Source organism: Sinocyclocheilus rhinocerous, unplaced genomic scaffold, assembly GCF_001515625.1.
Source record: "Sinocyclocheilus rhinocerous isolate Xijiao unplaced genomic scaffold, SAMN03320098_v1.1 scaffold227, whole genome shotgun sequence".
NCBI lineage: Eukaryota > Metazoa > Chordata > Actinopteri > Cypriniformes > Cyprinidae > Sinocyclocheilus > Sinocyclocheilus rhinocerous.
In genome coordinates this window covers 325,532-343,173 of record NW_015633170.1, presented here as the reverse complement: position 1 = coordinate 343,173, position 17,642 = coordinate 325,532, and the positions used below count along the sequence as shown (strand labels likewise).

Genomic DNA, 17,642 nt, shown 5'->3' with positions numbered 1-17,642 from the left:
TGAGAGAGACTGATAACGGCAGTCAGAAGAGAGAACGATGTCAAATTTACCATCCCTCCCATAGACGCTGCATTAGAAACACCTCGCATTAGCGTTAACTGTTTTGTTGTAATTTGATGCAAAGGTGATACAATACAAAGAATAGTGTTATAAATGTACATACATTTAAAAAAAAATACAAATATGAAAAACTTTCGAGGATTTACGATGCTGATGACCGTTAAACATCACAGTCTTGTGAAAAGGGTCCATACGGGAATCTTTGAAAACGGTGACGTCATGCACGTGCGTAGTACGTGTTAGGTATGTAGACATGCGCAGTACTTAAAGGCAAGCGTGAAAAAACATACACAACAATGGCGGAGTACATGGTACTGTTGTTGCTGCTCAAGAGTTTGATAACGCTTCTTCAGCAAATTGTGGATTTACTTCACCAATATTACAAACAACAGTGGAGACGCATCATATACAACATATAATTGTCACTTCCCTACAGGTACTGTTTACTAACAAGGTGACAGCGCCAACTACTGGCCTGGCATACGTAATACAGCGTTTCTGGCCTTTTCGCAAATATGTGTAAACGCGAATCGTTTTGAAAACATTGACGTGTATATGTGAAACTTTTTAGAAACGCAAGGGAAAAACTTTTCCGTTTTTGACTACATCGTTGTTGTGTAGCATAAGTTTCTCATAAGTTACAGAAAACAAAATTATGGGGAGAAAAAAGGAATTCAGATAGAAGCACCTGATAAGCGTATTAAGCACCTAACCAAAAGTTTGTTTGGTTTTTACATACAGTTTAGGGATGTTTGTAAATGTTTTGTTTTATTTACTGATATTTTACATTAGTTCTGAACATAATAACAAAATGTTATTTAGTCACCAATGTGACTTATTTGTGTTTTTTTTTCTCTCAACAATGCAATTTTAACCCAATGCTACATTTCATCAAAATATGGTAATACAGTAAAAGATTAGTGAATAAAAGCACATATTTAAATAATTAGGCCTACGTAGTGTTATCTGTCTACAACTGGCTGTACAATGTAGACCTTATCACAATTTGTGTCCATCTAGAAGTAATAACTTGGCAAATACAGCAACTAGGAAGTGTTACAAGATGGACTCAAACCTCTGTCACCCTCATGAGCACTACAGCTCAATGTGTTAGAGTAAATACACATTTTCATCGCTTGACCTTATCACGATTATCTGGTGGAAATACGCATTTACACTGTAGAACTGTAGAACATCAAATATGTTTAATCAGAGTTACAAATCTTGATCAAAAACAACATTCCATTTAGCAAACTGCTGTTTTTCCCTCACTAGGCTTAAGAAACCTCAAATATTTACTTCTGCTTCTTTAAATAGTCACAAGCCCTATAAACCACACCAGTCTGTAGATAGGCTGTATCAAGTCTATGGCGAGGGAGTCCCACCCCTGCACAACTGTGGACCCACCACACTGCTGGAGGCTCTATTCTGATCCCTCTTGTTGAAGGAGACTAACTTTTACCCTTCTTTTAAGTTTTAAACCCTTTCTGAACAGCTGACAAACTATTTCATCCTGGTTAGGACACAAAATCTAAACCCAAACATTTGCCACTGTTTATTTGACATATGACTGTGATGGGTTTAGCGCTCTTTCAGCACACCCAATATTCAACATCAAAAGATTTATATTTTTTATTTTTAGAAATAGTACACAATGTACAATATATTGGATATGGTATCCATATTGGCCATTCATGGCATTACTTTCAGTGATTATTGTATTACTAAAGTAAAATACATGCTTATACCTACAATCTCGTCTTTTTAAAATAAATGAATATTTTTATTCAGAATCAATTTGATCAAAAGTAATAGTAAAGACATTGATAATGTTACCAAAGATTTCTATTTCAAATAAATGCTGTTTGTATGAAAATGTGTCACAGTTTCCACAAAAATATTAAGCAGTTTCAACACTGATATAATAATAAGAAATGTTTCTTGAGCAACAAATCAGCATATTAGAATGATTTCTGAAGGATCATGTGACACTGAAGACTGGAATGATGATGATGAAAATGCAGCTTTGCATCACATTAATTAATTACATTTTAAAATATATTCAATAGAAAACAGTTAATATAAATTGTAATCATTTTTCATAATGTCACTGCATTTTGATCAAATAATTGCAGCCTTGGTGAGCATAAGAGACATTTCAAAAACATTAAGACATCTTCCTAAAAATAAACTTTTTAATGGTAGTGTACATAATATACACCATGTCAATAGGATAATTAACTAATTTGCATAATGCATATAAAACTCTAGATTGGAGCTGTAGTGTAAACACTATTTCTTAAACTGAAAGCAGGCAAAAATATTTTTTTTCTGGCCAAAATATTTAGATCTCTCTCTGTGGTCATATTGACTTAACCTAGAAACAGATCTTATTGTCATCTCGAATAAGGAACACTAATCTCACCAAGACTGTGTCTTACTATGCTTACAGAGTGTTTTGAGAATGAGTTAACACGTGTGTGTGTGCGTGTGTGTGTGTGTGTGTGTGGCGGAGTTCAAACAGGTGAGAGAGCAGATCTGATGTACTTGGAAGGGATTAGCTCTTCTCCTCTTCTCACCTCACCCCCCGTCTGATCCAGCGTGTCTGAGTCTTGATCACACCTATCTTAACGTGTCCTGCGTGTGCACTCTCTCATGGTTTCGTACCCTCTCTTTACCGTGATGTGGAAAAACAACTTTTAAAAATGTTTTGCCACACTACAGGACCACAATTAAAATGAATTAGTGAAGGTAAAAATGGAAAAAAGTAAATAATAATAATAATAAATAAATAGTGACTAATAACAGGCCCTAATTATATTTAAATGTTAACCTGGTAATAATAATATACATATTAATAATTAGAATAATACAAATAATATACATATTATTAATAATAATAAATAAATAAATGGTGACTAATAACAGGCCCTAATTATTTTTAAATGTTAACCTAGTAATAATAATATACATATTAATAATTAGAATAATACCAATATACATTTTATTAATAATAAATATTAAATTAATAAATACATTTTAATAAATAAACCTAGATTGAAATAAATGAACAAATTTAATTTCAAAATTAATGTAAACAAACAAATAAATTGTGACTAGTAACAGGAACTAATTGTTTCTAAATATTAACCTAAAATCTGAAATCTATATATATATATATATATACACACACACAAACACACACACACATTTTAATAATAAATATTAAACAAAAAAGGAAAATTAGGAAAAATTAAAAAGTATATAAAGAAACTTAAATAAAAACATACATAAACAAATAAATAAATAGTAACAGGGCCTACTTATAAGTATGAAAATATTAACCTAAGCATTTTAACAATTAATCACCCTGAAAATTATGATTCTAGCTACATCTAGGCTGATTAATGTATTAATAAGTTCGAATGGTTTTTGTTAATAAAATGACTCATGCAAGATAATCTGCCTACTAATCTGATTTCATGCATTGACCTACAGAAGTCTAGCAGCTTGAAATGATACACAAAAGCATTTGTATAAGAGTTAACTGCTTCCAGCTGAAGCCCCTTGCTGACACCATTAGTGTGAGATCAGTCTAGGCAGTGGACATGAGTCAAGACCGAGGCGCTTTTTTTAGCCCGATTTCTTCCCAGATCTTCTTACTACATGACGAAGACGCCGTCCTCTATTTAGTCGTGCAGAAAAGATTAGAGTTGAAGGAAGTAAATACAGAACCAAGAAGAGCTCTAAATAAACTACATTTCTAACAATCAGGATTAATGTCTGAGCTTTGATGCATGTTTGTGTTGACAGGAAGTTGTAGGCGAGAGAGAAAGAGTTGTTCAGAGGTGCTGAGAACACATTCAAAACTTGAGTTTATTTAGGTCTAACAATTCATATACAGCCTACATTCCAGTCTAGGTTTATTTCAGAATGTTGTATCAGGAATAAACGTCTAGTCCACTTGTTTTCTCACTTCTTGTAATTGTTTCACCTTCAGCCTCTGATCAACAACACACAAATGGTCTATTCACACTTGTCTATATACTAGAATGCTGAACGTACAACATGAGATATTAAATAAATTAAGGATTTATTGACTTTACATATATTCATAAATCTCCTCTAATTGTAAAATGAATATCCTGCTTTTCTATATAGCAGGCAGGCTATCCTGTGGTCTTTTTTTTAGGTTATTGTGATGAAACCAAGAATTGTTTCAAATTCTACAATAAATGTAACTTTATTGAACTGAGCCTTAGCATATGCTTGTGTACAGCTATAAACAATCAATGACATTTACATAATTGGTACTGACAGAATATTTCTGATTCTAGATGTCTACCAATGTTGATTTTTTTTCCATCTCCAATAAAGATATGCAAAACTGATTTTTTTCCCCGACACAATAAAAAGAACTTAATCACTGACTAGACTACAACAAACAATTATATGCATTAAGAATATTTTATCAACAACAACAATGAATTGTGACAAATTAACTATTAAAAGTATATTCCATCTAGTCACATTTATTTAAGACCATAAATCCTACATGCACAATAATTATAATACAATCTGAACAGGTCACTACATGGTACAGTTTAAACTGAATGGCTATTTTATATCTTTATAGCTAACAATTAGCATTCCACCTTTGTAATTTGAACGCTGATGTAATCTACTCTGTATCATCAAGCATATATCAACTCAAAAAGTTACGTTTTGCGGACGATTTTAAATGAATATTTTATTGTCAAGCGTCATTTGTAAAACAAGATCTGAATTAAATAATATTCGATGGTTTATGTATTTGATTTCAACAACAAAAAAACTATAATATTAACTGTCCATAAATGATTAAATTAACACTTGTTTTGCGTAATTTTACACTAGGCTATACCTAGGTCCTATATTTCTGCTGACAAAGCTGTCTATCGACCGATAACGAGCACCTCAAACTAGCAAAATATCAGCAAATTTATTGATATTTCTTCCTATTTTTTTTTATTATCTCTGGCACTTTTTGTAAAGTACAAGCTGAAGAACAATGAAAGTACAGAAAATGAGTGACAATGGGTGGAGACACAGACTGATAAACATTTCCTTTTGTGAGCCGCTGCGCGCAACAACAAACCGTTACATTTAAAACAAGTCGCAACATTGTAACATTCTTGTATGATTTGGTCTGACCTCTCTGAGCTGGTCCAGCTCTTGTCTGACGCTCTCATATTCGCTCTCCAGCTCCTCGAAGCGCTGTTTGAGCTGCTGGTTCTCCTCCAGCACCGCGAGCCCGTATTCCGCCGCCTGGATCTTCTCGCGGCTCGTCTCGCTCAGTTCCCGCGTCAGGCGCTCGTTCTCCGCGCGGAGCCAGTTGGGCCCGACCTCGGAGACCAGCAGCGCCTCGGGACACCCGTCCTCTTCCCCGGACATGTTTGCCATCACCCGGCACACTCTAACACAGGCGATAACGGACCGAGCCCGTTGATTCCTCTTTCTCAACCATGAAGTTGATCACCAATCTGAAGTGTATGCAGTTTATTGGATGCACTATTCTTAATGTGAAAGTTCAAATTCAATTTTGCAAACTTATTCCCCATGTTTCAATGTATAACTCCATGATTTCTTCTCGTTCGGATGTCATTCCTGAGATTAGGAGGGGGACTCGGTTTGCTGTGAGATCATCCAGCAGGAATACGAAGTGATTTTGTCTCTCCTGTTTTATGGGTAATGTAGTTCCATTCACATTTGCATGCGTTGAATTAGGGCTGTGCTAGACTACAAGACCCATAATGCTTTGTGTTCTGTACACGAAGGCAACACAGGATGCACAGATGGTCCATCGACTGAATGGCAAATTCAACTCCAACTGTTGCTCAATGCTTCCATCTGCTGATGGAAATATTTTAGGTTGTGAGAACTAGTTTCAAAGTTTTAAAAATCAGGGACTTCTTTTTTAAAATATAAAATAGATATATCCTATGTTTATGTAAAAAGACCTATTTATACTTTGTAAAAAAATTTAATTAATTAAAAACGTGAAAAATAAGTGAATAATTATAAATATTGTAATTTTAAATTAAATAATAGTTTTTTTTATTGCCATTGAAATAAAAATAAATTCTTAAAATATTATCTGGAAAACATGTACTTTGTTTTATTATTATTATTATTATTATTATTATGTTCGTTTTTATTACTTTTTCATATATTAAGAAGACAACACATTGTTTTCCTAAATTAAAAATAATAATAATAGTATAATAGCAATAGTATTATTTAATAATATTTATTATTATTATTATTATTTTACTTTTTTATATTTTTTTGTATATTATAAAGAAAACATTGTTTCTTAATAAATTAAACAATAGGCTTTTATTTTTATTGTCATTGTATTAAAACCAAAATACATTATTAAAATATTATCTGGAAAATATTTACTTTGAATAATACTTTATTATTATTATTATTATTATTATAGTAATAGCAATAATAATAGTTGTTGCCACATTTGTATACTTTATAAAATGTATCTTTTTCTGTAGTCCACCGTCACACCTCATGGAGCCAGTCTGAAAAGCCCTGCTCAACATTTGAAACTTAATTGTCTATCATTTTGTTTTCAGTTGACTGAAAAAACTGGGGTTTCCTTTTGTGTCACCACCACAACTGTATGGAATAGAACAGAAAGCATTTGATTAAAGGGCATTCAAACCACAAAACTGGTTTTACCCATCAATCTGAAAGTGAAAATATACTGTACTTTATTCATGCCAGCTCATCATTATTATCTGTCAAGGTTGAAGGCTGACACGCTTGAATCAAAAGAGGAAGTAGCAGAATGAGCGTTTAATATCTCCAAGGTGAACTATCATCCCAATGGTAAGTTCTTATTTAGCGCTCTCTCATTACTAAGAAAGATGTAATTCAATACTGCATGTTCAGTTGCTGTACAATTCTGTCTTTAGGGTGCTTTGGATGTTTACAACCACTGTAAGTTTGCAGATCAGATTTTAAATCGAAACTGAAAGTTGTACAGTATTTATTTATTCATTCATTCATTCATTCACTCATTCATTCATTCATTGTTATATACTTTTCCTACAGATAAATTTTACCATTTCTTCTCTATCTGCTTTGGCCTGGGCTGTGGACTGTTACTCTACAGGCCATTTTACTGTAAGAAATTTTTTTTGTGTGTTCCAGTATATGCATAAATCATCCTATGAACAGTAGTGGGTCTTCAGACTTTAATGTTTTTTAGCAACGTCATATGACCCCTTTAAAAACCATTATTTACGTCCATTCTTCTCTAAATTTTATCCATAAAGCCTTACACATGAGAAAAACACACTTTCAAAAAAGTTATTTCAAAGGGTTCAAAAGTTTGAAGTGTATATTTGAAGTGTTTTTAAGTTCCTCTATACACATGATCAATCAATCTTTGAGTCAGTCATTTATCAACATCTTCATGTTTTCCAGCCATCGTGGTGCCGTCAGTTCTTGCTGTGTTCTTCACAGTAGTCTTTGAATGTGTTGGTGCATCCTTTGGTAAGATGTTTTATTCAAACTTACGATATTAAATGAATCAGAAAATTGCAAAATGCCAAAAATGCCACATATAACAGTTACAAATTTGATGGAACAGGTTTTGTTGAGCATTTAACATTTTTAACAGGTTTGCCAGCACACACTGTAAGATGTAAGGGTCAACCTTACCACTGGAAAGGTAATTTTACTGTGTTCAGACTGCTTGCCCTTTCTTCCATCACACCATTTGATTAATATGAAAACTGGTTTGTTATTAAATACCTTTTTTTTGCTACAGATGTTGTCTGGGGTTATTGTATGGCTTTCTTAGTGACCATCCTTCATCTCAGGTCTTACCATGGTATGTTAACCTCACAACTTCCTAACAGAGACATCAAGGTTTCTTTGTTGTGCCTCTTCCTTGTTTCCTGAGCAGCAAATCAGCATATTAGAATGATTTCTGAAGGATCATGTGACACTGAAGACTGGGGTAATGATGCTGAAAATTCTGCTTTGATCACAGGAATAAATAAAATGTTAAAAAAAATATTCAAATAGAAAACAGTTCTAAATTCTAAATTGTAATAATATTTCACAATATTACAGTTTTTACTGTATTTGTATTCATAAATGCAGTCTTGGTGAGCATAAGAGTCTTGTTTTAAAAAACATTTAAAAAATGTTACAGAGTATATAATGCTATAATCCAAGTTTACCAATTATTTTGCAGTTTATACTCTGTCTTGTGGCTTTGGCCTCGTTGTGTTTGCCATAAGAGGAGCAATACGCAAATATAATGCTCTATGGTGAGAACTTTTTCTTTATTATGTCGGGAACCTTTCATATGAGTTACTGCAGAGCATTGCAGTAGATTATTTTCTAAGAACACCCTAGAAAGACTGTTGTTCCTGTTTTTTTAAACAGGAAAGCAAGGCGTTACTGTGATTGAAGCAAAATTAATGCTCACTAAGAGGTAAGTAAGAAAGTAAAAATAAATTGAGAACTTTTTCTTTATTATGTCGGGAACCTTTCATATGAGTTACTGCAGAGCATTGCAGTAGATTATTTTCTAAGAACACCCTAGAAAGACTGTTGTTCCTGTTTTTTTAAACAGGAAAGCAAGGCGTTACTGTGATTGAAGCAAAATTAATGCTCACTAAGAGGTAAGAAAGTAAAAATAAATAAAAAAAATTATTTGTTTGTATTTTTATAATACAACTGTGATCATTGTCGATGTCTTTTGCAGGTGTCCATTTGTGCATTCATGCACATTTATTAAGTTTGTGTAGCGCTTTCCACATACATATTGTTTCAAAGCAGCTTTAAATCAAAGCCAATTATCATGTGAATTTACTGTGATCTGATTTAATTTTGTACATTTCACAACATCTAATTTCTGATTTAATCTTGTTTTACTATTTGTTACTTTCTACATTTGACTTTTTCATCAATTGTTTTGATTAATGATTATTTCATTGATTTTTCGAAGTTGTAAATAAAAAAAAAGATTATTAGAGGTTTACAAGAAAATATTACTCAGGTCTATAAATAATACTTAAAAAAAAAAATCACATTTAATCCAATGTGTTTATTAGTAATTACGTTTTCTATACATTTCTGAGTGACAATTGTTTCTACACCATTTTTTCAGTGTATAATACATTCTATGTAAATGTTAGTTTTTAAATTAAAATAAAAAGTATAGTTTAGTATAGTTTTTCATCTTACAAACAAATGCATTCTTATTTGTTTGAATATACAACAGGTTCTCTTGACAATTTACAGTGTGACAACATGCCCCAATAGTGGCCAGTGTGTGTTTTAAATGACCTGTTTAGTAATGGTAAAAATGGACTTAAAAAAAAATAATAATAATAATAATAATAAATAAACCCACTGAAGCCCCGGTCTCCCCTATTAGTGTGAATAAAAAAGGCAACACACATGATCTCTCAAACTCAAATGCAGAGGGCTTTAATCAATCACTTGTTGAGATACATAGAAAAATAACAGAGGAAGTGTTTGTTGTAGGTTCATAGTTCAGATATAACAGCATGTTCCCGTGACGCTGATGGTTTCATCCATCTTCTCTGGCCAGAAAACGGTCATGTTTCATGCTCATAACACCACAAAATGCTACTCCATCTTTGTAAACACAGAGATCAAACTACAAACAGTTTCACAGACGACAACCATTTACTACTTTACTGAACACTTTGAGTTGAAGCACCCTACAGACAGTCTCATTTGATTATCTGTTTCTTTTTTCTTAAGACTAAACTCTACGAACGTAACATCAAATAGTTTTTTTTTTCGCACACGTATCTGTTTCCGTGAAATCCAGCCCCGCCCTGTAGTCATAGCTACACATTTACAATATAAAAAGTATTAAAATATAATGTCGCAAACAGTTTCATTGTTGGGTCTTATCAAATGACAGTTAAAAACACGAGTGTCACGTTGTACAGCATATCGATGTTTTCTGAGGTGATAGTGTAAAATACGTCTTAGCGTCGCTAACCTTTCAACTTTGAGTTTCAAATCAACATAAAATCATAATATTTGTCTTTGCGATATTTCAACTCTCTTCACAATCTATGTCCTTGCCTATAATATTTCATGCTGAAAACCCCGTTTTATTTGGGTCACATTATGCAAGTAAAAATGGTTATAAATGCGGTTTCATGTTGATTTTAAACTGTCAGTACAGGAAAAGAGTTAGAAAAAGGCTCCTGTTTGCATATTTGTATGTACACTAGTATTCAAAAGTCTGAGGAATTTTTTATATTTTTACAAGAAGTCTCTTAGGCTCACTAAGGCTGCATTTATTTGATCAAAAACACTTATTTGATCAAAAACACAGAAAAACTGTCATATTATTACAATTTAAAAGAACACTTTTCTTTTAAAATTTATTTTAAAATGTAATTTATTCCTGTGATGCAAAGCTGAATTTTCAGTATCATTACTCCAGTCTTCAGTGTCACATGATCCTTCAGAAATCATTCTATGCTGATTTGATGCTCAAGAAACATTTCAATGTTGCCGATAGTTGTGCTACTTAGTATTTTAGCAGATTCATTTTCTTCATTACGAATATACAGTTCAAAAGATCAGCATTTATTTGAAACGTTATAGCTTTACTGTCACTTTCAATCATTTTAATGCATCCTTTCTGAATAAAAGTATTAATAATAAAACTCTTACCTCAAACTATTGAATATTAGTGTATTTGTAAGGAAATAAATGGAATCTGAACGCTACTTCAAAATGTACACCACGTACAGAATTACTATTATACTCACAGTGGGGTCATTCACAGTGAACGAGGTGGAGGGAGGGGCCACGATCTGAAGAGGAGGAGTCATGTTACAGTGTTTGTGGAGCTGGTTATTTGATTGATTTGGGTGGAGTGGGCGGGGCAAATCGAACAGGTTCACTTGGCATTGGCCGAGCTGCTGAGCATCTTCCTGACCAGCTGTGCGATGGAGTCGCGGTCGATGCCGTAGATTTTAAACAGGTCGGACATTTTGCCGCTGCGGGGAACGTGAGCGACAGCCAGACGCTGGAAAGTGAAGCCGGGCTCATTGACAATAGCGGAGCACACCGCCTCTCCCAGGCCACCTGTGGAATTACAGCAGGTAAACATGTTAATGATCCGATTTTCACACAAAATGACCCTTTTTGGCAGATATCATTGAAATAGGCATCCTGGGAAATCACGCCTGTCTTTATGATGTCAGAAATATCCCAATTACAGTAAAAAATCACATATTGGAACTAAGAATTTGATAAAGTCTTACTTGTAACATGTAAAAAAGATCTAAACACACACACACACGCGCAAACAAAATATTAGGGCTGGGTATCGTTCAAAAATTTTCGATATCGATACCAATACCGATACCTTGACTTCGATACCGGTTCCTGAACGATACTTTTTTCGATACCAATTTTATGAAATCTATTTGAACAAGATTACATTATCTAAAAAAAAAACTTTGGTTTTATTTTTCAGCTTGTTGATGTTTATACAGACTCAAAGCCACTGCACAAAGGAACAAAATGTAACCAACACAATAAATCAGTGCAAAATAGTTTTAATAAAGCTAAAATAGTCTTCAGTTTACACATCTGTTAGCTACATTTACACTAGTGCGTGTTTGTTTTAAAACGCCTAGCTCAGACAGAATCGTCATTTCTATAAATTTTCTACTGATTTACTGATAAGCATTAGCAGTTTCTAGCGCTGTCTGCCTGTGCTCTCTCTTCCATGATCGCTGCTCTGACTCAGAGGTAATAACATATTTAATTTCAGCAACATTACATGGCCAAAACACACACGGCAATCGGAAGTTATTACAAAAACTTGATGGTGGTTTAAAGTGAGTTTTGAGTAAAAGCGGAATATAAATCTTATTTATTGTCTTATGCAGGGGTTAAATTGGGATTTGTTATGTGTGTGGGGGGGGGGCTCTATGGTATCGAGCTTATATATATGTACACACAAAACTCAAGTACATATGGAGGGAGGGGTTCTTGCAGACCAATCACAGCGCTTGTGGTCTGTGTAGAATTGACGCGCTGTTAGATTTTTGGAGAGGTGCACTTCAGGCTACGGCGTATGGGTGTGTGTCTATGCGTAAGCTACGGCGTAGGTCCGACGCAGAAGTATAAATCAGCCTTTACATCTAAGGGGGCTGGGACGCATTCACACTACAGCCACACGTGTGCGCCACATCTCTGAGTGTAACCAGGGTAAACTAGTAGGTGTGCTCGACTTAACCTGGACCGACTGTGCAGTGCAAACCGATCGGTGTATTACAGTGCCACGAGAGCTAAAAAGAGCAAACTGCTCCATGCGCTTTCGAATCGCTTTCGCGGATGTCAAACACTGATCGATCTGCGCCTTACTGACGTTGATGAGATTAACTCCTTAGGTATCGAAATTTGGTACCGAACGACGAGACGTTTTTCGATACTCGATGGTATCGAGGCAATTCGGTCGGTGCCTAAAAAGTATCGAACTCGATACCCAGCCCTACAAAATATATACAGTATCTAAATAATCTGAAGATATATACACTATTGGACAAAAGTTTATTTTTATTTTTATTATTTTCTTATTTTATGTAAAAAAATAAATAAAATAAAAGTATTTTCTGGTCACCAAGGCTGCATTCATTTAATCAAAAATACAGTAAAATGTAAGTTATTCCCGTGATGACAAAGCTGAATTTTAGCAGCCATTACTGCACATTTATTATTATTATCAGTGTTGAAAGCAGTTGTGCTTCTTCATATTTTTGCGGAAACCTTGATATATTTTTAAAGAATTCTTCAAACGTTTAAACGATAGAGCGTTTAAAAGGACAGCATTTATGTGAAATAGAAAATAGAAATCTTTTGTATTTTTGTGTTCTTTACTGTCACTTCTGATCAATTTAATGCATCCTTATAGAATTTAAATATTAAATCCTTAAGAAAAAAAATCCTACTGATCCCAAACAAGTGTTATTTTAGTATTTACTATATACTATTATAGTTTTTATTAATATTTTAAATTAGCCGTTATTATTATATTCAGTATATTCAGTATAATTTCAACTTCAGTTAGTCGGCAATGCAAACTTTCTAATTTTTGTTTGGGGGGGTCCAGCTTTATTTCAATGATCAAAAATGTTTTAATATCTGGCAGATGTTAGAAAAACAGCTAAAATTGTTCACGCCACCTTTAAGGGTTTAAAATTTTAAAACACTGCTAAAGAAGTTGAAGGTGGTTTGCTGGCCTTAACTGGTTTAAGCTGGTCTCCCAAGCTGGTGTAGTTGTTTGTGCCCAAAACTAGCAAAACAGACCATCTTAAGCTCTTTTTATCAGCAAGAAGCATATTAAAATGAATCTCCATTCACCTGTGCATGAAGGTCACTGTTTCACCTTCTGCACCATGTTCTGCTTTTAAAATTCATATATGTCAAACATAATGCTTTGATAGACGATCCAAATATCTTTTTATCCCTACACGCCCCTGCTATCAACCTTGCTGCGATCACATGTTCTTTCTGTCTATCTCGATCCTCATTCTCTCCCCCGGGGCAGAGGGGATGTTTGCTTTCAGAATGATTTTGGATGTTAAACTCTCTCTCTCACCCAGCCTCACTTCTCTGGCACGCAGGCAGTAATGCCACGTCCAGGGCCGCCTGTGTTATCTAGGTCACAATAAGCCCCGCGGCCGTACGTTTGCTTAAGGAGACCTGACAGCCCTCCGCTTCTCTGTCTTTTTCCCCCCTGAATGAACAGAATGAGACACAGCCAAAAAACTCAACCGATTATGACAACACAATGCCTTTTGCTTCCCGATCCAATGACAATTTGCCAACACATCATGTTTCTTCCAGCCAGCCAATTGCACTCTGCCACAACCTCACAGACCGATACATCACTCCTTGACTGGACTTGCTGTTCACGCTACTTGGATGTGCAGCCAGGCTGAAATGTGTGCTTAAGACAAGGGATAATGTGCTCTAAGCTTGAAACCCACCTTCATAATAGTGATCCTCAACCGTGATGACACGACCCCTGGTGGAACGCACATGGTCGATGATGGTTTTGGCATCCAGGGGTTTGATTGTGAAAGGATCGATCACTCTGATGTGAATCCTCTCTGGGGAGTGACACACAAAGCACACATACCTGAGTTTATGTTAAGCTCACACATCACATCACAAAAATGGACAAATGAGAAATGTTGTATGGGAGATAGTTAATCTAGGGATAGTTCACCCAAAAATGAAAATTCTATCATTAGTTACTCACCCTCATGTCGTTCCAAACCCGTAAGACCGTCGGTCATCTTTGGAAAACAAATTAAGATATTTTTAATGAAATCCGAGAGCTTTCTGACCCTGCATAGACAACAACACAACTGAAACGTTCAAAGCCCAGAAAGGTAGTAAGGACAACATTAAAATAGTCCATGTGACATCAGTGGTTCAACTGTAATTTTACGAAGCTACGAGAATATTTTTTTTTGCACAAAGAAAACAAAAATAACGACGACGGAGACTGACACGGAAGAGAAGAACTTGTTGAATAAAGTTGCTATTTTTGTTCTCTTTGTTCAAAAAAAAGTAGCTTCATAACATTACGGTTGAACCACTGATGTGTGTTGCTGTCTATGCAGGGTCAGAAAGCTCTCGGATTTCATCAAAAATATCTTAATTTGTGTTCCGAAGATGAACGAAGGTCTTACGGGTTTGGAACAACATGAGGGTGAGTAATTAATGACAGAATTTTCATTTTTGGGTGAACTAACTCTAAGTCAATGCTACGGATATGAAGTAGTACCTGCTGCATGAACTTTTAAATAATTATTTACTAGACCTTATTCAGTTAGAAAACTACAACACTAATATATATTTAACATAATGGTATGACTCATATAAAGCTAATATATTTAACCAAACATAATCAATAAACAAAGTAAAGACATTTATAACGTTACATATGATTTCTATTTACTATAAATAAGAAATGTTTCTTGAACAAATCAGCATATTGGAATGATTTCTGAAAGATCATGTGACACTGAAGACTGGAGTAATGATGCTGAAAATTCAGCTTTGCATCACAGGAACAAATTACATTTTAAAATATATTTAAAAAGGTAACCTTTTTAAATTATAATAACTAATAATATTTCACATTATTACTTTTTTTACTTGGCCTTGGTAAGCAAGAGGCATCCTTCAAAAACATTAAAAAAATTTTACTGAGGCCAAACTTTTTGAATGAGATATATATTTTACAGTCTCTGCATTGTTTCATTATACCTTTTTTGAGTTGCTCGGCTGCAGCCAGAGCTTCATGGAGGGTCATTCCAGCTCCGATCACTGTAACCTGATCTTCCTTATTCTGGCACACCACCTAATCAGGTCATTTATACATTAATGGTACATTATCATACATTTTCATATAATATTAATAACTCAGCTTAACAAAGTAAATCAATAATAAATGTATGATTGCTCTGATATTGATTTGAATCTATTTAATATCTCATCTCAGACTTAAATATATTTTTTATTAAATGGTGATTAAGAGACAGCTTTACCTTGGCCTGGCCAACATGGAAGTCCTCATTGCTGTTGTAAATGATTGCAGTCTCTGGACGAGTGGTCCTGATGTAACAAACCCCCTTAAGTCCAGAAAAATTGACAGAAATGTGAAAAGGGCTAAATCTCATGATGAAAAAAGTGGAAAAGAAAATATTTTCTGATAGTTGTTAATAGTATTATATTGTCTTGCTTTCAGTGTGAATTTGAATTGAACTGGCCCTACCCAACAAGAAGCTGAATTGATATGTTCTGAATCGCAATTGAAAAAAAAATTAAACACATGCAATGCATTCTGGGAAATGACCAGTGTTGGGCAAGTTACTTCCAAAATGTAATACATTATATATTACTAGTTACTGTCTTTTGAAAATCATTTGAAACTGCAATGTGTTTACTTTATTTCTGTCATCTCGGTTTCCTTTCCCTGGACTTTCGTAGAGCGCCGCGCCACACAAATAGCCTATGAACCAAACTCAGCAGCATATCTCGCAGATTTTTATTTTTATTTAAACTTAATTTTTGTTGCTTGTCTGCGCTTGTCCGCCGCCTTTTTTCTCTTCTCCGACCCCGCAGCTCTCTCTCCGATAGCTTAGTGTTAGTGGCACCAGTCTAGGTGTTTCCAGGTTTTACTCGTGCTATTTCTCCATGTTGGGAGTTTGGTTTCGCACATATTGCACCATGCATTCTTATCCTTTTCTCCGATGAACTGAAAATAACAGGAGTGTGTCCATCTCACAAATGTAGAATCCGTCTCTGCAGTCATCTCAACCATCTAATTCCAGCAACAGGAAATAGACAAACTATTTTACCCGCGGGATTTTTTTCTCTGGTGCTGTTTTGCGGTGTTGGTAAATTCACCACTTAATTTTGAGTTAAAATATGTTGTTGTAACTTGCGTTACTGAGATTGTAACGAGTAATAATATTACCCAAATTTGATTAGTAATGCGTTATATTACTGTGTTACAGCAAAAAGTAATATACTACTGTAATATTATTACTTTTGTAATGCGTTACTCCCAACACTGGAAATGACATATCTACAAAATAATGTGAACGCCTGTTATTATGGGCTTAATATCTTTTGTGTAGGCTACCGTGAAAAACCAAATGTTGTGATTATTTTTATTTATCTTTCCATTGTCTGTATTCTCTAGGTTTAATATTGGTGTAATTAAGTTGTGTTCAGGTTAAGCACTTGGTGAAATAGGTGATAAAAGACTGAAAGTCCAGACTTAAAGTCCAAACAGGACAAATCATGGAAGCCTGTTTAGCAGGAGCATCTGTAACCTTAAAAGCATATTTTTTGGTATTTTAAGAACAACAGTCTACACAAAGCATGGCAAGATTTCTTCAGAGAGGAAGAACAGTAGATAGTTTGTAACTATAATTAGTTAGTAGTTTGTAACTATAAATGCTAAGTTGGTCTTGACCAACTTCGCATTTATAGTTACAAAGTGATATACATTTCTTTGAATTTCAATTGTACCTTCTTAAATTGCAATTCTGAATCCTGTTTGCTACCTCAATTCATTAAAATTCATACATTGAATTGGAATTTTAAAAGAATTCTTAATTAAACTGGGTCACTCCGTGTCAAATCAACCAAATTTCAGAAACTTCCCTGGCTAAAATTTTTTAGTTTTCAATATTTTTTCTGAAGAAATATAAACTTGTATAGCGATGAAAGCCAAAATATTTAATGTCATGAATGTATATTTACAGAGTAATCCACTATTTTGTAGAGGGGGGTCAAAATGACAATTTTCAGCTGACATTCAGAGCCAAATTACAGAATGGTGGGGGGGGGGGCATCATTATGTTATTTTCACACAGATATTAGTAAGTTTGTTAGAAAAATCTGTTGACTTTAGCAATCTTTGTTGCCTTTTATGCCAATTGTGACCATTCAAAAAAAAAAAAAAAAAAAAAAAA

At 34.2% G+C, this 17,642-nt stretch overlaps 2 protein-coding genes across 6 annotated transcripts in view; both read right to left on the bottom strand.

The window, feature by feature from the left end:
• bicd2 (bicaudal D homolog 2 (Drosophila)) overlaps nt 1-5,744 on the bottom strand; it is a 23,482-nt gene extending 17,738 nt beyond the window's left edge. For all 3 annotated transcript variants that reach the window (XR_001640385.1, XM_016556398.1, XM_016556399.1), the window contains exon 1: nt 5,254-5,744. Coding sequence is in view for 2 of the 3 variants with exons in the window: in XM_016556398.1 (XP_016411884.1) it covers nt 5,254-5,502 (249 nt within the window). In the remaining variant the exon portion in view is untranslated. The remainder of the gene's footprint in view (nt 1-5,253) is intronic.
• Nucleotides 5,745-10,572: 4,828 nt separating this feature from the next.
• Nucleotides 10,573-17,642, bottom strand: part of LOC107743250 (transketolase-like) — a 22,914-nt gene continuing 15,844 nt past the window's right edge. For all 3 annotated transcript variants that reach the window (XM_016556396.1, XM_016556395.1, XM_016556397.1), the window contains exons 11-14: nt 15,705-15,788; nt 15,424-15,517; nt 14,133-14,255; nt 10,573-11,217 (exon numbers count right to left, since the gene is read on the bottom strand). In XM_016556396.1, the coding sequence (XP_016411882.1) occupies nt 11,030-11,217; nt 14,133-14,255; nt 15,424-15,517; nt 15,705-15,788 (489 nt within the window). In that variant the 3' untranslated portion in view covers nt 10,573-11,029. The remainder of the gene's footprint in view (nt 11,218-14,132; nt 14,256-15,423; nt 15,518-15,704; nt 15,789-17,642) is intronic.